Source organism: Misgurnus anguillicaudatus, chromosome 21 (genome assembly GCF_027580225.2).
Source record: "Misgurnus anguillicaudatus chromosome 21, ASM2758022v2, whole genome shotgun sequence".
Classification (NCBI taxonomy): Eukaryota; Metazoa; Chordata; class Actinopteri; order Cypriniformes; family Cobitidae; genus Misgurnus; species Misgurnus anguillicaudatus.
The window spans coordinates 25,754,093-25,777,896 of record NC_073357.2 but is presented as its reverse complement, the minus strand read 5'-3'; the positions used below and the strand labels follow the sequence as shown (position 1 = coordinate 25,777,896).

Genomic DNA, 23,804 nt, shown 5'->3' with positions numbered 1-23,804 from the left:
GTTGCCTCCTACTGGTAAACGTCTCGGTTACGTATGTAACCCTCGTTCCCTGAAGGAAGGGAACGGAGACGTCACGTCGTGACCGACGAATTGGGAACCGCTTCGCGGGTGACCTATCTACTTCGAGAACTATCAAAAACGCCAATGAACTTGGCATGCAGGTATTTGCATAATGCCGGCGCCGCCCCGCCAGGTGCGTATATAAGGCACAGGTGCATAATACCAAATCAGCTATATTATTGCTGAGAAGCCGAGCAACAGTGCCCGGCCTGGACAGCAATGGAACAGCAAACTGTGGCGACGAGACGTGACGTCTCCGTTCCCTTCCTTCAGGGAACGAGGGTTACATACGTAACCGAGACGTTCCCTTTCAGTCGGTCACTACGACGTCACGTCGTGACCGACGAATTGGGAATCCCTACCAAAACGCCACTGCAGCTGAACCCTTCCAGTGCCTGCAAAAGCCCTCCGCCCTCCACATAAGGCGAAATGCAGAAGGCCGGTCACTACCTGTTCCTTAACCCACGATAGTGAACCAGCGAACTGGGGAAGCGTCTAAACTGAGCGGAGCTAGAACACTGCGGAAGCCATCCCCTAAGAAGGTAAAATGGATGACATAAAAATATATGAAACAACCGACAGGTTGCTCAAATAAAGTCTCTGAACAATACATGGTATGTTGAGAGATGCAGAGCAGGCTCTGCTAAGGAAAAACGTGGAGGATTAGAACCCCACGGACTATACACACAAATGAACCCCACGTAGGGGACAAATGTGGACGCCTAGCCTACACAGGTTTACAGAGAATACATCAGTGATAGGTTGACAGCGGATGCTCCGCAACACCAGCTATCAGGGCGGTGGAGGAGAGGCAAAAACAGTTTTTTAGACGTTTTTGCCCCGATGGCCTTCCATAATGGTGCAAATGTGCAGCACCAAAATAGAGGCTCCAAGCCGACACACGAGCCGACCCTCGGCATTCTTAACTAGTTAGTAGAAAGAACCCGAGTGGAAACCGGTTCGACACGAACACTATAGAATCTTGTGAACGTATTAGGTGTCGCCCAGCCTGCAGCTCTACAAATATCTGTTAGCGAGGAACCGCGAGCCAGTGCCCAAGATGATGCCACACTGCGAGTAGAGTGGGCACGTAAATTAAATGGACAAGGCACATTCTGCTTTTGATATGCAAGGGCTATAGTATCCACAATCCAATGGGACATCCTCTGCTTGGTGACAGCTTTTCCTTTCTGCTGACCACCGTAACAAACAAAGAGCTGATCTGAGGTCCTAAAACTTTGCGTCCTGTCTATATACACACGTAGTGCACGAACAGGACATAACAAAGCCATGGCTGGTTCTGCCTCCTCCAAAGGCAGTGCTTGGAGATTCACCACTTGATCTCTAAAAGGAGTGGTGGGAACTTTGGGCACAAAGCCGGGCCGGGGTCTCAGTGTTACGCTGGATGCAGCCGGCCCGAACTGAAGGCACGATTCATCGACCGAAAATGCATGAATATCCCCTATCCTCTTAACAGAAGCCAAAGCAAGGAGAGTTAAAGTTTTCATTGTAAGAAACTTAACACTCACACTATGCAGAGGCTCGAATGGGGCTTCCCGGAGTGATTTCAGCACCAAGGACAGGTCCCAAGGAGGAATAGAGGGGGGACGCGAAGGATTCAGTCTTCGAGCGCCTCTGAGAAATCTAATGACTAGGTCGTGCTGACCCACTGTTCTACCGTTTACGGGTGAATGGTGAGCTGATATCGCAGCGATATCGACTTTAATAGTGGATGGTGACAGCCTATTCTCCAAGCGACGCTGGAGATATAAAAGCACAACACTAATCGGGCATTCTCGTGGGTTTTCACTTCGGGAAGAACACCAGTCGACAAACAGGTTCCATTTAAGCGCGTAAGCCTGTCTCGTAGACGGCGCTCGCGCAGCAGCAATAGTGTTAGATACCTCTTGCGGTAAATCACTCATATCCTCCGTGCCCCGTCCAGAGACCACACATGGAGGTTCCACAGGTCGGGGCGCGGGTGCCATAATGTGCCCTCTTGTTGAGAAAGAAGGTCCTTCCTCAGGGGAATCTTCCACGGAGGGGCTGTCGCGAGGAGAGAGAGTTCTGGAAACCAGCTCCTGGTTGTCCAATACGGTGCCACCAACAGCACGCTCTCCTCGTCCTCCCGGATTTTGCATAAGGTTTGCGCAATGAGGCTCACCGGAGGGAACGCGTATTTGCGCATGTTTCGCGGCCAGCTGTGTGCCAATGCATCCACGCCGAGCGAGTCGTCGGCTAGTGAATAGAACAGGCGACAATGGGTCGTCTCTGGGGAAGCAAACAGATCTATCTGCGCTTTGCCGAAACGTCTCCAAATTTGCTGAACCGCAATGGGGTGGAGTCGCCATTCGCCGGGACGCGCAGCCCGAGAGAGCGCATCCGCCTCTACATTGAGCGTGCCCGGGATGTAAATGGCACGAAGAGACCTCAAATTCTTCTGACTCCAAGTGAGGAGGTGACGGGCGAGATGCGACAGGTGACGCGAGCGTAAACCGCCTTGACGATTGATGTACGCCACGGTCGCAGTGTTGTCTGTACGAACTAATACATCTTTGCCCCGTAACTCGTTGCTGAAACGGACGAGCGCAAGATATACAGCCCACATTTCCCGGCAGTTTATGTGCCAATGCAGCTGGGGTGTCGTCCAGACCCCCGAAGCCGCAAGCCCATCGTACGTGGCCCCCCACCCCGTGTCTGACGCATCTGTGCATACTATCGCGTGCCTGGAGACCTGTCTCAGAGGCACACCGGCTCGGAGAAACGCACGGTCTGACCACGGAGTGAAAGTGCGACGACACGCAGGTGTAATGATAACACGGTGAATGCCGTGCAACCACGCTCTCCTCGGGACTCGATCGTGAAGCCAACGCTGAAGCGGTCGCATATGAAGCAGTCCGAGCGGAGTTACAGCTGCGGCTGCTGCCATATGCCCCAAAAGCTTCTGAAATTGTTTCAGCGGGACCGCGCTCTTGCTCTTGAATGTATTCAGGCAAGTCAGAATCGACTGTACACGCGCTTCTGTTAGACGAGCTGTCAAATCGATCGAGTCCAGTTCCATACCGAGAAAAGAGATTCTCTGCACGGGGCAAAGCTTGCTCTTTTCCCAGTTGACCCGAAGACCCAAACGAGCGAGGTGTTTTAAAGTTAAATCTCTGTGATCGCACAGCGTCTGACGTGTTTGAGCTATTATTAGCCAATCGTCCAGATACGCGAGAATGCGCACACCTCTCTCTCTCAGGGGTTTTAAAGCCCCCTCCACTACTTGGTGAATACACGGGGCGACAGAGAGAGCCCGAATGGGAGGACTTTGTACTGGTATGCTCGCCCCTCGAACGCAAAGCGGAGAAACGGCCTGTGTCGGGGGAGAATCGATACGTGAAAGTACGCGTCCTTCAGGTCGATAGATGCGAACCAATCGTTTGGACGAATGCATGGAAATATGCGTTTGGGCGTCAGCATTTTGAACGGCATTCTGTGAAGTGCACGGTTCAGCGAACGCAGGTCCAGGATCGGTCGCAAGCCGCCGCTTTTCTTGGGTACAATAAAGTAAGGGCTGTAAAACCCCGACCTCATCTCGGCTGGAGGGACCGGCTGAATCGCGTCTTTCGCCAATAAGACAGCGATCTCCGCACGGAGGACGTGCGCATCGGCAGCTCTCACCGTAGTGAAACGAACGCCGGAGAATTTGGGGGGACGCCGGGCAAATTGGATCGCATAGCCGAGACGAATCGTGCGTAAAAGCCAACGCGACGGGCTGGGAAGCTGTTCCCACGCCCCCAGATACCGTGCGAGAGGGACTAAAGGCACGATCGGTGTACCCGCGGCGGGCGCAACGGAGGTGATCGCCGGTGTGTGCGTAACGGCCGCACCGACAGCAGTGTTGTGTGTGATAACACTCACCTGAGTCCGTTGCTGGGTGGTTGAGTAAGGGAGGCTCTGCTGAAGACACCTCACACCACTCGATGCACCCTCTGGCGAAGGAGGAGGGAGACGATGGGTTATGAGCCCGTAGCTGTCTCCTACCGGCTGAGAGCGCGGTGGGGTTATGAGCCCGTGCGTCGCTCTCGTTCTCCTCTGATGAGTCGGAGAACGAGGGGGGGTTATGAGCCCTCTCGTATCTCCGGAGCTCATCTGAAGACCTAGAGATGGAAGTGGAATTCGCTCTTTTTGTGGATTTGTGGGTGCCGACTGAAAAGTCGGCGGAACAGAAAAATGAAACAAAAGATTCCCCAACCGGCCCTCCTCCGGTGGGGGGAGTGGTGCCTTCACCATCTCCCGAAGAGCGATCCCCTCCATCTCTAGGTCGCCCGTCTCAGGGCCGCTTTGATCTTCTTTTACCACCCTTTGCAGCGGGCTGAGCGGGCGGGGCGGGCTGCTGACGACCGGTTCCTCGCTTCTTAGAAGAGCCCCGGGGAGGAACGGAGGCGGCCGCCGCAGGACGCCCTCGGCGAGGAGCAGGCTGAGGCGCCGACGTGGATGGGGCAGGCGCAGGACGCTTCCGACGTGGCATGATCTGAGCGATGGCCTCAGTCTGCTTCTTGGCCGCGGAGAATTGCTGGGCAAACTCCTCGACCGTCTCGCCGAACAGGCCGGTCTGGGAAACCGGAGCATTCAGGAGCCGGTTTTATCAGCGTCCTTCATGTCCGCCAGACACAGCCAGAGATGGCGTTCCTGGACTACCAGGGTAGACATCGCACGCCCGACGGCGCGTGCGGTGACCTTGGTCGCACGAAGCGCCAGATCCGTAGCCGCACGTAGTTCAGAGAACTCCGCCGAGTCGTGACCTCCCGCGTGCAGATCCCTCAGAGCCTTAGCCTGATGAACCTGCAGCAATGCCATGGCATGCAGGGCAGAGGCTGCCTCCCCACAAGCCTTGTAAGCAGCACCGGACAGCGCCGAAGACTGCTTACAGGCCCGCGAGGGGAGAGTAGGCTGGTCCCGCCAGGAGGAAGCGACACCGGCCGGACACAACTGCATCGCGACCGGGCGCTCCACTGACGGGATACCAGTGTACCCCTTGGCATCTCCACCCTCGAGAGAGGTGAGAGGTGAAGGCTGATACGGCCGGTTCCGGGCGGAAAACGGGGTTTTCCACGACCGCGTCAGCTCTTCATGCACCTCGGGGAAGAAAGGCACCGGGGGCGAGGACTGAGAAGCCCTGGCACCCCCGAAGAACCAATCATCGAGGCGGGACGGTTCAGGTGGGGGAGGTTTAGTCCACTCCAAGCCGACCGCCTCCGCCGCCCGAGCGAGCATGGCTGCCATCTCAGGGTCGAACGCAGAAGCCGCAACCTGGCCCGAAGGCGGGAGCGGATCCGGATCGACGTCTGAGGCTGACAACCCCCCCTCCGACGTTACGGTGGATATCGCGTCAGGTGGAGGCTCGACAGAGCGCGAGGACACCGTAGAACACGGGCCACTCGTCTCCATCGGGACCTCCGCTGGCAACGGATCAGGGCGCTGGGAGCTACTGGACGAACCAGCAGACCGACCCAGCACCGTTATACGGAGGTCATCCTTCGCAAGTCTGGTAGCTGCGCCCTTAGCAGCACCAGACTGGGAAGGCGGGGGCCGTTGCCGGAGGAACGACACCCGTCTCCGCAAATCCGCCATAGTCATACCCTCACAGATGGGGCATGAGCTATCACGCAACGCTGCCTCTGCGTGCTGGAGCCCCAGACACGAAAGACAACGCTTGTGGCCATCCTGGGGGGCGATAAACACACCGCATCCAGAAACGGAGCACGGACGGAAATCCATCTTTAAAAAGACGACCCCGACCGTGACACGAATGAGTGGCTGTCTTTAAAAAGACACAAAGCTCAAACGTGCTGCTCTTTTAGGGAAATCACTCTTTTGTGCGAGCTGGTGAAACACACAGGGAGAGGCAAACGCACTCACTCGAACTCAAGTCCTAAATTAAAGAGACAGAGAGAGAGAGAAAGGGTGGAAAAAACACTGCGAGCCTCCACTGAGGTGTCTTTGCCCAACCAACTTCAGCAAGCTGAGATATTCTTTTCCCACACAGCACAGGATCTACGAAGATCAGTAACAGCTTCTCGAGAGCAGATGTCTGCCGGCTTCGAAGCAATAAAGCTGATTTGGTATTATGCACCTGTGCCTTATATACGCACCTGGCGGGGCGGCGCCGGCATTATGCAAATACCTGCATGCCAAGTTCATTGGCGTTTTTGATAGTTCTCGAAGTAGATAGGTCACCCGCGAAGCGGTTCCCAATTCGTCGGTCACGACGTGACGTCGTAGTGACCGACTGAAAGGGAACACGCAACACTGCACTATTTATATGTACTTACAATCTTTATAAGGCATGAATCAGACAAAAATATAACTTTTTTTAATTGACAGCAGCTTTAAAACAGTCAATCAAAAGTTATTAAACATCAAATTTACATACTTGGTAAACTATAAAATGCATGAATAGCAACAAATGCAATCAAATATATATACATGGTGAATGTTACATAAACAATGTAATTTAGTAACATAATTTCAAGACATTTCTAATGAACTTACAAGATGCATTATACTTTATCTGGTTTTGAAGCATTTTTTTGTTACAATGTCTGTCAGTAACTAGTTATTCTTCTGGTCAAAAAGCCTTTACATTTACATGCAGAATAGCATGGTTTGTGAAAAAAAAAACATTGGAAGTTATATATACACACATGTTTTGCCAATGTACATTAAAAGATTAAAATACAACATTAAATAGAAATATTTACAATATTTGAAACAGTACATATATTCTTCCAGGTCACTTTAAAAATCCTTCCAGCTTCTCCAGACTCACTGTTGGGATTAATGCAACTTCAAAGAAAACCCTGAAACAAAGTTATCTCAGTTAAGCAAACTAATAAAAGAGCAATCAGCATTAGAAACTAAACTAGATTTTGCCCAAAATGCTTTCTCTGCAAACAAACATTTGAAAGAAAATGATTGTACGCTACATAAAATACACAATTTGTGAAACAGCTCTTCAACTGTTGCATCAACCCAAATACATTCAGAGTAAAAGCAAATCTATTAAGCCTTATGGAGTTCTGTTAGCAAGTGTGCAAGTTTATCTGAAGTCTAAAAAGATAAGTCTGTAAGCCTACTGAATGGGTGAGATAAGGAGCTGAGATTTGTTTGTGTGTTGCGATTTATTGTTTCAACCGGTTAACTGGCCACTCCAGGTATTGAAATGCTTGTTTTGGCATTTAAAAATTTAAAGCACGTAAGACTTACTTGTGTGCATACTTGCTCCTAATGATGGCAAGTTTACTGTCCGGCGGGCTGCTGAGCATGTGGTGGAGTTGTCGGACCACAGGTGCGAGATCCTCCACGTCATATCCAGAGTGGAATTGTAGACATGGTGCCTAGAAACAAGATATGAAAAGTCAATCAAAAGCTCACCTACTAGAGAATGTCCCTCCCCTTAATACATTCTGCAACCAACTATCACAAATTATGAGTAATATGCCTTATAAGTTCCTGTTTAAATGGAACTAACAGCGCATATTAAGCATCTTTTGCAGCGATTTTTGTGTGAGCATATCAGTGAACACCCCTGACCAATCGGTGAGTTTCACGACTTTGTAAACGAAAGTTTAATGCATTTTAGGAAGGATTGTTCTAGTGCACCTATGCAGCCATTGTAAAGGTGTGGGGTGATGCAACAAACACCCCAAAATTCTCGGGCCACCATCAAATTTTAGTCAAAACCGTTCTATTTCATCATAAACAATCTGAAAACAGGGCTTTAAGTGTAAAATACCGAACTTGTCCTTTAACATGGGTGCCCAAACTTGACTTTGCTGATGTGACATGGCTGCAGCAGGCGTAGTGATATGCCCGAATATGCACTGTCCGAAAATAGTCCCCTTGGTTACTTTCAATAGCAGGGGAAACTCTGAAACTTTGAAACTCTTTGATTATTTTTGAGCGTGATGCTAATGGTCTAATCAGATTTAATGAATTATGCTAAGCTATGCTAAAAGTGCTAGCGCCAGACCCGGAGATCGGCTGAATGGATTCCAAAACGATAAAAATCAGATAGGATAGATGGAAAATGAGCATATTTTCAAAAAAAAAGTGTAGTGTCCCTTTAGAACAGAAAATCAAAATACATGGAAATACATTATGCTTAACCCTATTAGATTGCGAGTGTTGGGGCTGACACATTCTACCCAAAGCCCTTTAGGAAGAAACTTCTGACAATGTAAGTCCATAAAGCTTGGCCGTCACATGATTCAGACTTCAGTTAGTTCCTGGAAGCTCATAGTGAGCCATTGAAATAAATTGAGTTAGAGGCAAAGAGCCAATAGCGGAGTGGGAGTCGGAACTTTTCCCGCTGTGCCTTTCTGGTAATAGTTATACATTGCGAGTTATATTTGCAACACCGTCTGGCGGCCTGATGTGCGGCCGCTTCCCGCCGGTCAAATTGTGCAGCCTCTCTGCTCAACAAAGTATACAAAAGTGCTCAACAAAGTATATAAAAGTGCTCAACAAGTTCGGCAGGTCCAACCATGTCCAAGATTTACAAAAATATTAGTGAGCGGCCCCTCCCCAAATGGCATAGCCTGTCGGCCTTTGATGTAAAAAGCAGCTGAACACCCGTTTATTGCAGAATGTATGCGGTCGGATCCGCTGCTTCTGTGTATAAAATCATTGTGTGATTTGTTATGATCGCATAAACAATATAACAAAGCATACTTTTTTTAACAAAACAAAACACTTTAGATATTATTTGATAGACTAGTAAGTGTGGATTAAGGATAGGGATGCTCCGATCAGGATTTTTGCAGGCCGATACCGATCACCGATTTGTTCTCTTCGTGATCGGCCGATACCAATGCCGATACCGATTTTTCAAGCTGATATGCAAGCTCTTTGATGACTGTAACTTTTAAAAAATTTTCTAGATAAAGTAAAACCACGGATGTTGCCTTTGTTATATTACTTGCAGTAATTAGGTATATTATTGTTTTAATAGAGAATCAAATAAATTAGCACAACAAATATTTCTTCTGCAAAGAGAAATTTAATATGCCTTTAAAAAGGCTTATGTCTGTAAAAACTAATGAAAATAAAACAGTTAACAGTCTTTACTGTATGAATTAAATATACACGCATTCGTATGAAGTACAACAGTTCTTTAGTCAAGAGCAGAGAGTGATTTTATTAAGAAATGAATTAGGTTACTGCAGCTTTAAGACGTGAGAGAGAGATCGCTCTGTTCACGTGCACTGATGACAGGGTGCTGTGTGCGCGCGGCGGGTGTATGCAGACGAGAGCAGCTGTGAGGAAAATTAAAGTTTAAACGCTCAAAACTTTAAAACGCATGCAAATAATAAACTTTTGACATGAGGATGCAATTGTCCTCGATAGATATGTGTTGTATACGCTGTTTGATGGGGATGTGAAGACGGGTCGCGATGTTAGGACCGGACCGCGTCCTCGTAGAAAATACACATATCTCTGTGAAGGCAAAGAGAGAAATGCAAATCTACATGTCGCTCATCAGCCACGGGTTATAAAAATTCTCTCACTGCATAAAAATGGTCTCTACGTGCAGCCGCATTGAGGAGCCATATCATGACAGACAAAAACAGAAAGATCGGTTCACGAGATCGGCAAATTTAACGAGGACCGATCGAGTCATTTAATGCCGTTATCGGCCGATACCGATCTGCGGCCGATCGATCGGAGCATCCCTAATTAAGGATGTTTAAAATCTCTAGCCTGATGGTCAGGACATGAATTGATCAAATCAGCAGATTTCCAAAGGTTTATTTATCTCCACATATATCATAAATAATAATTAGCATAGTATTATATATTCCCTACTATGTACAGTATATATGATTTCCATATTATATTTGCAAGTATTCAACTGCAATAAACGTCTCACATTGCAATAAATATCCTCACAACATTATTATTTCTCAAAACTTTATGACAAAAATTTATTTCAAAGCTGTATTCTTACAGTTATTCAAAGACGCACACATTATTCTACATATGATTTGAATATTATATGAGAGTATTCATATAACGACAATGAACGTCTCATGGCATTAAATGTACATAACTTAAAGGAGCATTTCACCCATAGAAACATTAATCTTTATTGAAATTGCGTCATATTTGTAGTCTTTCAATGATGTAAAATGATGATTTTTACATCATTCAAAGAAGGAAGTGCAACACTGAAATCTGTATTTCTCCTGTCTCAGCGGCAACTGAGGAAATAATGCACGACCATTCAAAAACATGACTGGGGTTCTAACTATACAAAGATTAATTCATATGGGTGAAGTGTCCCTTTAACATAACAGCATAATGAATTTAATAAACAGAAGGAAGCAGGATTGATGCATGTAAATTGTATTATTATTACCGGGAAAAACGCAATATTACTAAAATAAACTCTGAGCTAAATGCGCCAAACATGCTTTTAACCGCACTAACAAGTCTAAATAAGCAAAAACAGTGGAAAAACATTATCATCTATCAAAACTTTATATGACGAAAATTATATTTAATGGAAATATTCTTACAGTTATTTAAAGATGCACACATTATTCCATTTATTACTTCCTGTTTATGAGCACGTTCGACCCTATTTTTTATTTATTTTTGACCACCGAGGGCCGGTGGTCTACGAAGATTCCCGGTAGATTTTTTAGGTCCCACTACGCCCCTGCAAAGAGCTGTAATTTTTCTTAATTAATAGTCAAGAAATGCATTAATTACAATTAGGGGTGTAACGATACACCAATTGCACGGTTCAGATCGGTTTACGGTTTTGGAGCCACGGTTCGGTCCGTTTCGGTTCGGTTCGCTGTGGGTGTAGGGTTCCTGTCATTTAACCAGCAATGCTAAGGAACAATATATTAACTTAATAACAACAACAAAAATAACTTGACGCTTTCTTTATACATTTTGGCAAACAAACTTAAAATCAAACTTTAACTTTAGTAATGCAGGACTGTAATTAGCTGTTTATCAGGTGATGAATATCATTACTGCTTAGCTAAAATGCTGAAAATGTTACTGTTGAAGTCAACTAATGCATGAAATAAATGTACTATGAGTCTGTAAATCTGAATAATGAGGGTTTATTATCAGTAATGAACTAATCAATGTAATCATCACACACACACACACACACGCGCGCACACACACAGGCAGGGCAGCCATCCTGTGACCTGCGCTCACTCCCAAGTCACGTGGCATGACATGACATGCACTTGGAAAACAGTAACTTTGGAATATACCATTTAGAACAGCATTTAAAAAGCTCTTATTAGTCGTTACTAATACAATTTAATCAAATATATGCAAATATTTTTTTTAATAAATAGATTAGTTAGTCAGAGATAAGTGACATTAACCTCAACAATGGGCAGCAGGAGGCATGAGAGTACCGCGACACGACACGGGAGGTTCGCAATTCGTATCGTGGTTGGTGTATCGCGATCGTTCGGTTCGTAATATCGTTACACCCCTAATTACAATATTTATATATCACACCAATATGTGTATTTTTATGTAGTAATATGGGAAGATTAGTATGGCGAGCTGTTGGTTTGTGCCTTATTGACATGTTTTACACTGTCTCCAACAATTGTAAAGCTTTTTAAGATTTTAAAATGCATCACAATGTGTAATATGTAAGCTTTTAATGTTTATGCATGTTGCAATAATGTGCAATTGCCATCTTCATGCATAAATATGCACTATGTACTGCCATTGTTATTAATAGCCTCTCTAATTATCAAATAATGGATGAATCTACCATTAAAAAGCTGTTTGTGGTTTGTTATGTGTTGCTAACTATATGGCTCTGATTGTACGGTTATTCATTTAACAAAAAAAAATTTAATGTTACCTAAAAGACGACAAATTGTGCTTTTTGTCAATATATGGTTTATTACGGTAATTTCTTGCTTTCTGTCTGCCAATCGCTGCTGTTATCTGGAGAGCTGAAGGGGGATTTAGCAGAGCGAGTTAAGAGTGCACTGCAGCAGAGAGCAGTTTAAAGTGAAGAGAGTAGAAACGCATTTTAAGACTTGGGTAAATTAAATTTAAGGCCTAGGATAAAAATCTGGGAGTTTTTAAGGCCTTCAATTTAACTTTCTGTATTTTAGTCTTTTTAAGACCCCGCGGGAACCCTGTATTATTCATCTATGCATCTAAGTAAATCCAGTTTTTATTCTATGGCACCTTTAAGCCATTCTAATGTCTGTCTCACACTGACTGCACTAAAAGCAGTCCCCGAACTGTTTTGGGCACCGATCCACTGTTATTTTGAGGACACATTGCCAAGAAGAGACAGAAATTAGCATCCATAAGACACCAGCCTGCCATAAAACTGCTGTCAGGTTAAGCTCATTTAGTCTTATCAGAGCACCAAGGCACACAGGAAATGCTGAATTCACAGTGAAAGTTTGTGTCGGTATCATCAAGGATGAGTATTTCATAAACAAACTGTATAATTTATAAACTCTCTGATTGTGTAAGCATTTGGAAGGCGTACTCTTACCCATCCTCCTAGGTCTTTGGTTACCAGAGCGATAAGCAGACAGGCAGAGGCGAGGAGAGATGCTCTCACGGGAACAAACTTCATATCCAGTAAACTCAGCTCGCAGATAAACCGAGCCAGGGTCAGCGTATCCATACCCGCGTTTACACACTGCAGGGGGAGAGAAAAGCCAATCATGTCATGATAAACACCATGAGCCAAAATCTGTATCAATCCCCCTCAAGTGGAGAGGTCAAATTTTACTGACATACACAAAACAACCCACAGGGTTATTATTATCAAAGGCTGCATTTACTGGTGAATGAGGGGCTTAGCAAAGGAACAAGACATGCTGTATGATATAAACTAATGTTATTCTGCTCTATTCTTCAATAGAAACGTCCTAAAAAAACCTACAGGCATAATTGTATAGTTATTTTAGGTCATCTAAGACATGCCCTGTTTTAATCTAATCTGAATAAACACAGTTTATAATGTGTAAAATGTTTATATGTGGTCTATTTTATCCGTATCTTTTTCTTAAAATTAAAAATAATATTATTTCATATGTCAAGCAGTGCAATAAATTAACAGTTTACCCAAATATAAAAAATATTCTCATAATTTATGCACCCTCAAGCCATTTGAGATGTAAATGACTTTGTTTCTTCAGCTGGACATAAACTAATATTTTTATATTTTTATTTATCATTTAATCCTAAATAGGGGTCAACATTGCAAGCCCCCCCAAAAAAACACATCTATCATTAAAAGAATCCAAATGAATTTAGTTAATTTACATTCATGAAGGGTAAAACAATATGTTGGTGACAGAAAATGGTTAATATATTGGCGGCACATCGATAACTTGGAATCTTATTGGTTCTTACATAGGGCTGGGTGATAAAACAATACCGATATGTGCCGCCGATACACCTTTGCCGATAACGATAGATAAATTCGATATGATGCCTGTTAAAAATGTAGGTGAAGTAGGCGCCGAACCACCATTGCAAACGTAGTTTAAAACAATAAACAAAGAACAGGAATCAAACATTATGGTGACGAAAATGCTCCAGAAAAAGCATTTATAGACTTTATTTAACACCAATTTAATCTTTATGTAACATATACTAATGTTTACTACTGCTAAACTGAAATTGTTTATTGTTTCCCTTAATAAAGTGTGTAAATAAAACATACAGTGGTTAAATTAAAACTTTTCTACTGGTCATTTTTTAAGAAGCTTAATAAAATTGATCAATAATTATCCCTATCGAACGATATAACACGTTATATTGATGACAAAAATTTTAGCTCTATCGCCCAGTCCTATTCTTACATATAATAACCAATGAGATCTGACGAAACTGACAGACGACATGAGGTTACAGTGTTTCCCACAGGATTTTGAGAGACTGTGGTGGTGATGACGCCACCCGCTAATTAGCATATATGTGACGTCATCATGTTGTGTTTGTGTTTGATCTAGTGTTGGCATCTGAAATATTTTTCACTTCTACTCTTTTATCTGTATCTCTATTTGATCTGTATTATATATCATATTATATTTTAAGCCGAATTAATATGTTTTTAATTGTGAAATATAAATGTAAATGGGAATGATGAAATTTCTATTTGTGGGGGCCAGTGTTGATTCTGTGGTGGGCCACCACCAATAAATCAATGTATGGGAAACACTGAGGTTATGTAAATTTAGAGAATTTCCCTACTTGGATGAACTACTCCTTAAAATACATAAACATTAAAAAGGTGTTTCACACAATCACTTGGATTGATATGAGCACTTTTTTATCTGTATCTTTACGTTACTATTCATGATTATCAGTCATGTGACCTTTAACGTCATCTGTTCTTTTTCCGCCATTTTTGAGTACCTACCAAGTACCAGTAGACTACTGACAGGCATTGGCTAGCTTGCTACCATTTACGGATTTTTTCATCTTTTACTGTCTATGATTCGTACGGATACAGTAAATGGCTACGAAAGACAATATTTTGCACCTTAACTGTCAAAAAATATCTTTGTTAGGGGGTAATCCCTACTCGATCCCTGATGCGTTCTCCCAGCTGCTGTCCGCTGCTACCGAACTACTATTTTTACAACACTAAGAAGGCTCAACACAACATGAAACTTTGCTCGAAGTATCACCTGGATCTCTACACATGAACGCGAGCATTGAGAACATTGTTTGTGTACACAGAGTTTACTAAAAAGAAAGGTTTTGAACAACTGACTTTGGTTGTTATGGTGTCTGCTCGCCATCTTTGCCAGACATAAGGAATCGATCCCTGAATGCGAATGAATGAATTTTATAGGAGGCTCTTTTTTTCAACTAGAAGGTCAATATTGTTTTTCACTTGCGACAAAACAATGAATTATCTGTGCATTTATATGGAACTATGCTTTAGGAGCTATCCATCTTTACTCTCTTCCCTCCTTATGTCGCATTCGGAGATCGATACCTCTTGACTGGCAAGGCGGCGGCGGGCAGACACCAAAACAGACAAAGTCAGTTGTTCAAAACCTTTTTTTTTTAGTAAACTCTGTGTACACAAACAATGTTCTTAAAGGAATAGTCTACTCATTTTCAATATTAAAAATATGTTATTACCTTAACTAAGAATTGTTGATGCATCCCTCTATCATCTGTGTGCGTGCATGTAAGCGCTGGAGCGTGCTGCGACACTTCGATGGCGTTTGGCTTGGCCCCATTCATTCAATTGTACCATTTAGAGATAAAGTTAGAAGTGACCAAAGACATCAACGTTTTTCCTATTTAAGACGAGTAGTTATACGAGCAAGTTTGGTGGTACAAAATAAAACGTAGTGCTTTTCTAAGCGGATTTAAAAGAGGAACTAGATTTTATGGTGTAATAGCACCTTTGGGAGTACTTCGACTCGGCGCAGTAACACCCTCCCTCTCCCATTATGAGAGTGAGAAGGGGAGCGGACTTTTCAGGCAAGTCGAAGTACTCCCAAAAGTGATATTACGCCATAAAATATAGTTCCTCTTTTTAATCCGCTTAGAAAAGCGCTACTAAGCGTTTTATTTTGTACCACCAAACTTGCTCGTATAACTACTCGTCTTAAATAAGAAAAACGTTGATGTGTTTGGTCACTTCTAACTTCATCTCCAAATGGTATAATTGAATGAATGGGGCTAAGCTAAATGCTATCGAAGCATCGCAGCGCGCTCCAGCGCTTACGTGCACGCACACAGATGATAGAGGGATGTATCAACAATTCTTAGTTAAGGTAATAACATTTTAATATTGAAAATGAGTAGACTATTCCTTTAATGCTCGCGTTCACATGTAGAGACTCAGGTGATACTTCGAGCAAAGTATCATGTTTTGTCGAGCCTTCTTAGTGTTGTAAAAATAGCGATTTTGATGCTCACAACATATTGAAGGCATAGCTTCTAGTTCTTTTACGACCACTTAAGGTACTCAAAATGGCAGAAGACAAGTTTGAGATGTGAGTGACGTCAGCTGATATTCATGAATAGACGGTTTCATCAGACGCATGCGCGTTGCAGCAGTTATGTGCCTGGAACCAAAGTTAACTTCCAATCTGTGTTTATTGATTGGTCTGGCTAGTGGATAAACTGATCTCTGAAACAAATACGTTGACAAAAATAAACATTTTCAGTTTGCTAAAGATGACAAGCACGGATCACTTCTGTTGCAGAGAAGTTTGGCAGCCAGGCAAGAAGTGAGTGAGCTCAGTGTAGTATTTGATATGCGTTAAATATGATATATGAATAAAGATGACATATTTAGCTTTAATTACACTTGTTATCAGAAATAAATTACTCTAAAAGGACTCTGTTGTTATTAATTCAATGTGCAAGTCTACTGGAAGTTGCATTTGGACTATAAAAGCAGTTTGGTTATGTTGTTGTTGCCGAAACTGTGTACTGAATGCCAGGAAAAAAAAATGGACCAAAACTAATAACTTTCACTACACAGGTTCTGTCTAATCAAATCTCTACAATGAGAACATCCCTCCACAAACTACACCTGCACCAACTGGCAAGCAGCAATCACAGTTCATGCATATGTAATGAATAAAGCCTACTGGCACTGCTTTAACAAAAACACACACAAACAGAGAAAACAAAACTATGTTCATTAAGTGACTTCATGGGGGCTTTAGCGTCATTCTAATTAACTGCAATGATATTGTTTGTCAATGCACATTAAAAAACTAATTTCTTGGCTAAATTAGCTATTAGTAAAACCAGCCATTCAGCCGCAAAAAAATGTGTTAAATTAAGAAGCCTTCATTAATTAATTCAGCTACTCAGTAGAATGGATCTGACAGCAGTAAGCTTAACCAAATGCAGAGAGCATTTCTCTTTCTCTGACTTTGACATACACACGTGTGAGGTTAATCCAGCATTAACGGCACTCTTCCCATCTCTCCAGTGAAGGTGTGTGCGTGTGTATTCATTCCTACCTTGGCGAAACGCCGAAGGAAACGGTAAGGAACTGGAATATTGATGTCAAAGTTCAGAGCCTGCAGCATGCAGATCTCCATGGCGATGAGCTGGGAGCGCTTGTAGGCATCGTCGCAAATATACAGGAAATCATCCACGCAAGGTGGAGCCCGTTCCTGTCAAGATTCACCAAGGGAAAGATTCACTGTACTGAAGGAATCCCAAACCATACTACACTGAATGAGATACTAAATAAAAAGTGGGGTGCATCTTGAGACAAAACAATGGCACTGATATGTGTTAAGATATGTCAGTACAAGGAGTTTTTAAATTAAGGCAATTTAAACATGCATTTTAGTCTGGGACTCGGATAGACACTATACAGGAATTAATATTTCAAACACAACTTTTTTTTTAAACAGGCAGTATGCATTATATGAAAAGAAAGAACTGGATGGTAGACGTCAAAGTCACACTTTTAATGAGCAACTGTTCCTATGAGATTTCTAAGTGTGAGATAATAACAGGGTGAACATATAGTTGAGCAATTATGTGATGTCTAAGGCGAAGACATTTACTCTCATGGGAGAGCATATCCTTACCTCAAATTTAGAGGCAATGAGCATGGCAGTCGAACCAATGAGCTGTAAAGCCTCGCGTTTGACCTGGCTCACGGCCAGATAATGATCCGTCATTTTCACAGCTAGATACAAAGTCTCATGATTCAACTCAAAATTCTCCTATAAAAAAAAATCAGAGTCATATCAGTGGTTCAAACCAACCACCAATCCAGACACTTAAACCCGGAGTATAGTTTGTTTTATGTATGCAAACGGTCGTACGCACAGCCCTGCAAAGCAACGTTTATTTGACTCTTACAGCACGCTGTTAAATTTATTCTGATTGGTTGAGAAATGGTCCATGAGTATGCATTATTTTTCAATAAACGCACACCTGACCTGGCAAATGTCTTAAAATAACCACCTGAGCAATGTCTTAGTATGTCTGTGGTAAACATGGTGTAAAAACTAAAAGTTGCGATTTTTCTAGGCCTGACATTAGATGCATGCCCATTGCAACAAAGAGGCTGTTTACACTTGGCATTAACATGCGTTTCCGTCGATCGGATCACAAGTGGACGACGTCAATGCCAGGTGTAAACACTTTTGGGAGTACTTCGACTTGCCTGAAAAGTCCGCTCCCCTTCTCACTCTCATAATGGGAGAGGGAGGGTGTTACTGCGCCGAGTCGAGGTACTCCCAAAAGTGCTATTGCGCCATGGAGTGTAGTTCCTCTTTTAACTCCGCTTGGAAAAGCGCTGCGTTTTGTTTTGTGCCACCAAACTTGCTCGTGTGGCTACTCGTCTTAGGTGGGAGGAGCGTTGATGTGTTTGGTCACTTCTAGCTTTGTCTCTAAATGGTACCATTGAATGAATGGGGCTAAGCTAAATGCTATCGAAGCGTCGCAGCGCGCTCCAGCGCTTACGTGCACGCACACAGATGATAGAGGGATGTATCAACAATTCTTAGTTAAGGTAATAACATATTTTAATATTGAAAATGAGTAGACTATTCCTTTAACGTCGTCCACTTGTGATCTGATCGACGAAAAAGCATTTTAATGCCAAGTGTAAACAGCCTCACATTTATAAAAGTCACTGGTCAAACATTAGCACTTACCTGAACTTCAACCATCCAGTCTATCAGAATGGCTCTCATACTGGTGTTCAGGTTTGGCTGATGAGCCATGTAATCATGCAACACAAACTTATTCTAAAATAAAGAAAACATATGGATTTAGTTTGGTGTTTTTTGTTGCTTTATATATAAGATTATTCATAACCCATACTCTATACCAACCTCTCTACTCTTGAGGTAGTCAAAGATCTCCTTGGCATATTCTGGTGAATGTGTGGCATCACTGACGTGCTCAGAATCAATGTCAAACTCTGGAGGGATCTGAGAGACAGCAAAGACAATTTTATAAGAATGCAAATGAAGATTTGTGTGTATTTGTAAACAAGAAAGAAAAAATAATCCTTGCTAAAACTCAAAATTTTGAAGAATGGTATAATGAGGCAAGAGGGATTTGCAGGGTGATGCTTAATTAAATTAGCATTTATATACTATAATTCAGATTTAACATCTGCATCTGCCTTTTTGGTGGGGTGTAATGAGGCTGTGAGATCTCTTTATTAAAACCTCCAGACAACATTCCTCTGGAGAAACAGCTGAATATTTATTGATGGATGTTCCTGTTACTTGTAATCACTCATGGCAAATCTGTCAGGACAAGATACATCTTATCAGAATGAACAGCAGACCAGAAACTTACCTGTGGAGGCTGAAGATGTGCGGGGAGTGAAGGTTTGGTACAAGGTTGTTCTTGTATCTCAGCATGTGACTCTACAATCTCCAACTTTTCCTCTGAATTGACCACAGCTTGTCTATGGGTTAAAAGAAGTCATTGATTTACTTTGACGTCTTGCAGTGCTGCGGGCACCATTTGAGCACTTTTCACACAGACATTACAGAAAATACACTGGAAATGCGCCTGGGATTTGTCCGGTATCGTTAAATTTTTTGCTTTATTCACACTGCCAATGATTTGCCGGAATCTGTGTGTGCGTTCACTCACAGATACCGTAAATATCCCGGAAAGAAACATGACGTGAAGTCCTGCACTTGGTAGTTTGCGTCTGAAGTTTGTTTATTATCCATTATTTCTCTCTCCAGAAACTTCTCGTGTGCATTTTTGTTTATGATAAGACTATAAAAGAGCTGATATGACGCGTGACGCTCTATTCTTTTATGTTTCTTTTATGCAAGCTACCTGATATCTGCTTCAGTCCAGTTTGCAGACATTTCTTGTCGTAAATGTTGATCTGCATGTAAACCCCTCGTTTTAAAGAGCTGAACCATAACTTCATGTTGTCATGACACGCGCGGCCTCACTACGACATCCCCCTTGAGGGCTTTCCGGGTATCTTACGGCAATGTTACTAGGACATCTTTCCGAATGCGATCGTAGAACATTTACGGGACGTGTTTGCCTTCACACAGAAGCTTGTCTGCCGGGTATTTTCTGGGTCCAAAGTGCTGTGTGAATGAGGTTTTGTAGGACCGAATTGCAACATGGTTCTATGGCTGTGTTAACAGCAAATCATAGAGAAATGGATTAACGTTTTACAATATCCCCAAAAACACCCGAACACCGTCAGAAATTAATTACTGCAATAAAATGATATATAGCTAGCTGAGTTTATTTAGTTTAATCTGTTGTTTATCTAATATGAGTTTATTTGTGCATTATTGCTTCAGTATAGCATATCTACTTCCCATTACATAAATGTGTCCTGATGTGACTGATAATAAAAAGTAGTATTTAAATTTTTAGAAATTCTTTTTACTAAATTACTAAATTATTGCACTTTAAATAATCACATTATAATGCATTTATGAATTCTAAATTTAAAGTTAAACTTTATGGGGCGGTTTCCCGGACAGGGTTTATATTAATCTAGGACTAGGCCTTAGTAATATTAGGACAGGTTTGAAGCTCTTACAAACAAACCTTACTAAAAACAATAGTGGTGTGCATCTTGAGAACAAACAATGATACTGAAATATGCTATGATATGTCAGTACAAGATGTTTTTAAAGTTAGGCAGCTCAAACATGCATTTTAGCCCAGGGCCAGTGTGAGAGCTGTTCGGGCCAGTAAACAGTATTGTCACTTGCCCGATTGGGCCAGTGCTTCGACCTCAGTCACTAAAATATATTTTCTGTATGTGGCCATTTGTTTGTATGTATTCTTATGCAATGTAACCATCAAGACACATTTTAAGCGTTGCGAATGTTAACTTTTCCGCAATGTCAAGAGGTTTCTTTTTCGTTGGCACAACAAATACCGTAAAAAAAACGAGAAACTCAAAAGAAAAGCCGACAGCATATAGCTTGCATGGTGTCAAAAGGGTTGCTGATAACCCTTTATCTGGTCCACTGAACTTAATGGCAACTTAATGGTAAAAGAGAATTTTAAGCGCATTGAAATACATATCAACACAGCATATTAATAACAGCGTTTCTAATGATGAATAAATTGTATATTTATACTTTACTATTTCAAATATGTGACATTTAAATCTTTTTTGGTTGCGCCAGTAAAAATTTTGGCAGGGGAAGTAAAACCCTGAACTGGGCCAGTATAAAAATGTTTTTGCGTTGAGGCCTGAACTAGGATAAGCCCTGTCTGGGAAACCACCTCTATATTATGTACATAAGCATATATGGATTTGCAACTGTAGTATGGTTGCATGCTGATTTTTACATTTTACATAATATGCTATTAGTCTATTTTAGTTTATCACTAAACAAAATATCCAGTTGTAATGAACCTTAATTATTGTGTTTATTTTAGGGTGTAGGGTTTTGCCTAGAGCAGCTACGCAAAGTTCCTAAAGATGGTGGCACAACAAAAAGGCACGTGTGTGCCAGAAACCCATAAATAAGAAAGCTGCAAGATATGCTAAAAGTACTATCAAACCATCTGAAACTATGATAGAAAGCGGAACGGCTGTGGATCCACTGCGGAACGGCGGCGGAGTAAATCGGTTTCCATTCAAGTCAATGTGTGCATTTCAACTGACTGCGTTCGAATCCGTCAAAGCTCCGGCCATCCGCTGCCCTTCGGAACAAATACGCAGAGCTTCTATTTTTGACAGATGCCGGACAGCAGGGCGGAGCCATGACTATATCGCGTGATCATACCTGTATTCGCGAGATCTCGTGTCAGGATCTGGGCTGGTACAGCAAAACATCATAATTGGCGGAGACAGAATTAGATATCACGCGATCATTACGTGAATTTGCGAGACCTCATGGGTCCTCGTCATTTCAGCATGCAGCCGCTCTGCAACAAATTCGGAACTGGTGTGTATTGGCGGACGGCGGAGCCGTAACGCAGCGGAGCCGATCTGCAGCCGCTCCGCAGTTGGTGGAAATCCAGCGTAAGATTGGTGAGGACCAATAGTAAAAAATTTAAATGTGTTGAGAATCAGATACTGAAAATGCCTCATTGAATCGTCTGAGTATTTTGAAAAAGAGGAACCAAATATTACTTTAAGTTGGTGTCATTCTTAGCCAGCACTGAAACCTTCTTCTGCAACTTCTTGATGGGACCTTTCTTCTTGATGGGGTTGCTCAGCTCAATCTTGTGTGCCTTAAAAAGAAGTGCATTTTAATTAGTATAATTTTCCTAACGGCACACAAATCCAACAAACACTGATAAACACCAACATTCAGGTTGGCTGTTAGATGTAGAATGAACGAGTTAGCCTTTATACGATCATTCTGTCTGTTAAGTCTTAATCTCAACTTGAAAAAGACAAAGTACTACTGAAAAACAAGACCCGTGACACTAAACCCAGGAATTGATTTTTTCCTGGAGTTAAGCTGTCCTAAGGTTAAAACAACCTTGTGAAACGTCAAATCGATCAGATTTTCGATCTGATGCATTGAGAATCAGTATGAGGTGTTATCCAGCAGTTAACAAGGCTATAATCGCAATTTACATATGAGAGCACCTCACCTGGAACAAGGGGAGTGTCAGTCTGAGTTAATAAAGAAAGACATCTCCTGCTATTGTATAAGCCTTGATGAATTTTAAAGAGATCACGTGCTAAATCTGTGCCTATCTGCATCATTCAAGAAACCCATGTGTTAGTGGGTTATGAAACAAACACATTTACTGGTTTTACATCAGCCTCCGAATGAGGGGCCAACAAACACTGACACACAGCAACAAGTCAACCAACAAGAAAGCATTAAAGCTACACGAAATGTATAGAAAAATATTTTCAAACTTTTATGGCACGCTCACATTGGTAATGTCCACAAAAGCTGTCCTTTTCTTAGGGGCCCCTTGAGGAGAAGAGGACGAGCGCTTGGTTTGGGTGCCATCCTGCAAAAACACATTAACACAAACATGATTATTAAGGGTTAATAACATGGACAGCCATTTAAACAACTGATCCGCTGTGGTTGTATACCTGGTTCTCCAATCCTTTGGTGTGAAGTTTGGGGATTTTGCTAGTGGTGAGTTTCTTTCCTCTTGAAAATGGCATTTTTTAGCTGTTTGTACGATCTTTCACGTTTCTCAGCTGCTACAAAAAATGAAACAAAAAAACATTGAATGAGAAATCTGTTACAGTTACCACCCATACAACTCGTACTAATGCAGTCAATTCTTACAAGCACACATAAAACTGCGCGATATTCCACGTGGTTGCGTAAAGTCAACATAGATATACTTAAAATAGCAAGAAGCACACTTTAATTTATTCTGAATGTATAGTTATTAATACTTTAAACCGATCTTTGATCACAAGCAGCATGTCGTTGAAATGCACGCAAAATAAAGAACAAAACTGCATTATATTGATCTTACCTCGTTCCGATGCGTTTAACAGTCTCACCCAAAACAATGTTTTGATATAAACACGTTAACATTCACAAAATAAAGTCAAATTATCCCAATGCAAAGTTATCCAGCCTGAAACGCACACAGCGTTCACTGTCTGCGTGCATCCGAAACTGCACACAATGAGATGATTGGCTAACTCCGCTGTCCTTAGACCAATCAGTATTGAGGTAGAATGCCGTTGTTAAGGGGCGGGACAATAGAATTTTCAAACCCACCCTGGCAACCTATAGGAAGAGAGTTCGTGTTGTTTTGTCTCCAAAATG

At 42.5% G+C, this 23,804-nt stretch overlaps 1 protein-coding gene across 2 annotated transcripts; it reads right to left on the bottom strand.

Moving 5' to 3' along the window:
• Nucleotides 1–6,463: 6,463 nt before the first annotated feature.
• ccnb3 (cyclin B3) lies at nt 6,464–23,656 on the bottom strand. Of its 2 annotated transcripts, none has more exons than XM_055199061.2 (12): nt 23,506–23,656; nt 23,108–23,221; nt 22,939–23,019; nt 22,178–22,278; nt 19,393–19,504; nt 18,918–19,016; nt 18,738–18,830; nt 17,661–17,798; nt 17,079–17,234; nt 12,614–12,763; nt 7,312–7,442; nt 6,464–6,905 (listed from the first exon to the last, which is right to left on the bottom strand). In XM_055199061.2, exons 2-12 carry the CDS (start codon nt 23,180–23,182, stop codon nt 6,839–6,841), a joined length of 1,203 nt encoding a protein of 400 aa, XP_055055036.2. In that variant the 5' UTR covers nt 23,183–23,221; nt 23,506–23,656; the 3' UTR covers nt 6,464–6,838. The 2 variants fall into 2 exon arrangements, with proteins under 2 accessions (XP_055055036.2, XP_055055044.2); XM_055199069.2 differs by having other exon boundaries at nt 23,108–23,218; nt 23,506–23,651.
• Between the last annotated feature and the right edge of the window lie 148 nt (nt 23,657–23,804).

What these genes read in the sequence shown, in the direction of transcription:
- ccnb3 (XM_055199061.2), bottom strand. Translation starts at nt 23,182, where the DNA reads ATGCCATTTTCAAGAGGAAAGAAACTCACCACTAGCAAAATCCCCAAA. An exon ending in ACTGGATGGTTGAAGTTCAG is followed by an intron (nt 17,799 to 18,737) that starts GTAAGTGCTAAT and finishes TTTTTTTTATAG; the next exon opens with GAGAATTTTGAGTTGAATCA. An exon ending in TCCTTCGGCGTTTCGCCAAG is followed by an intron (nt 12,764 to 17,078) that starts GTAGGAATGAAT and finishes CTCCCCCTGCAG; the next exon opens with TGTGTAAACGCGGGTATGGA.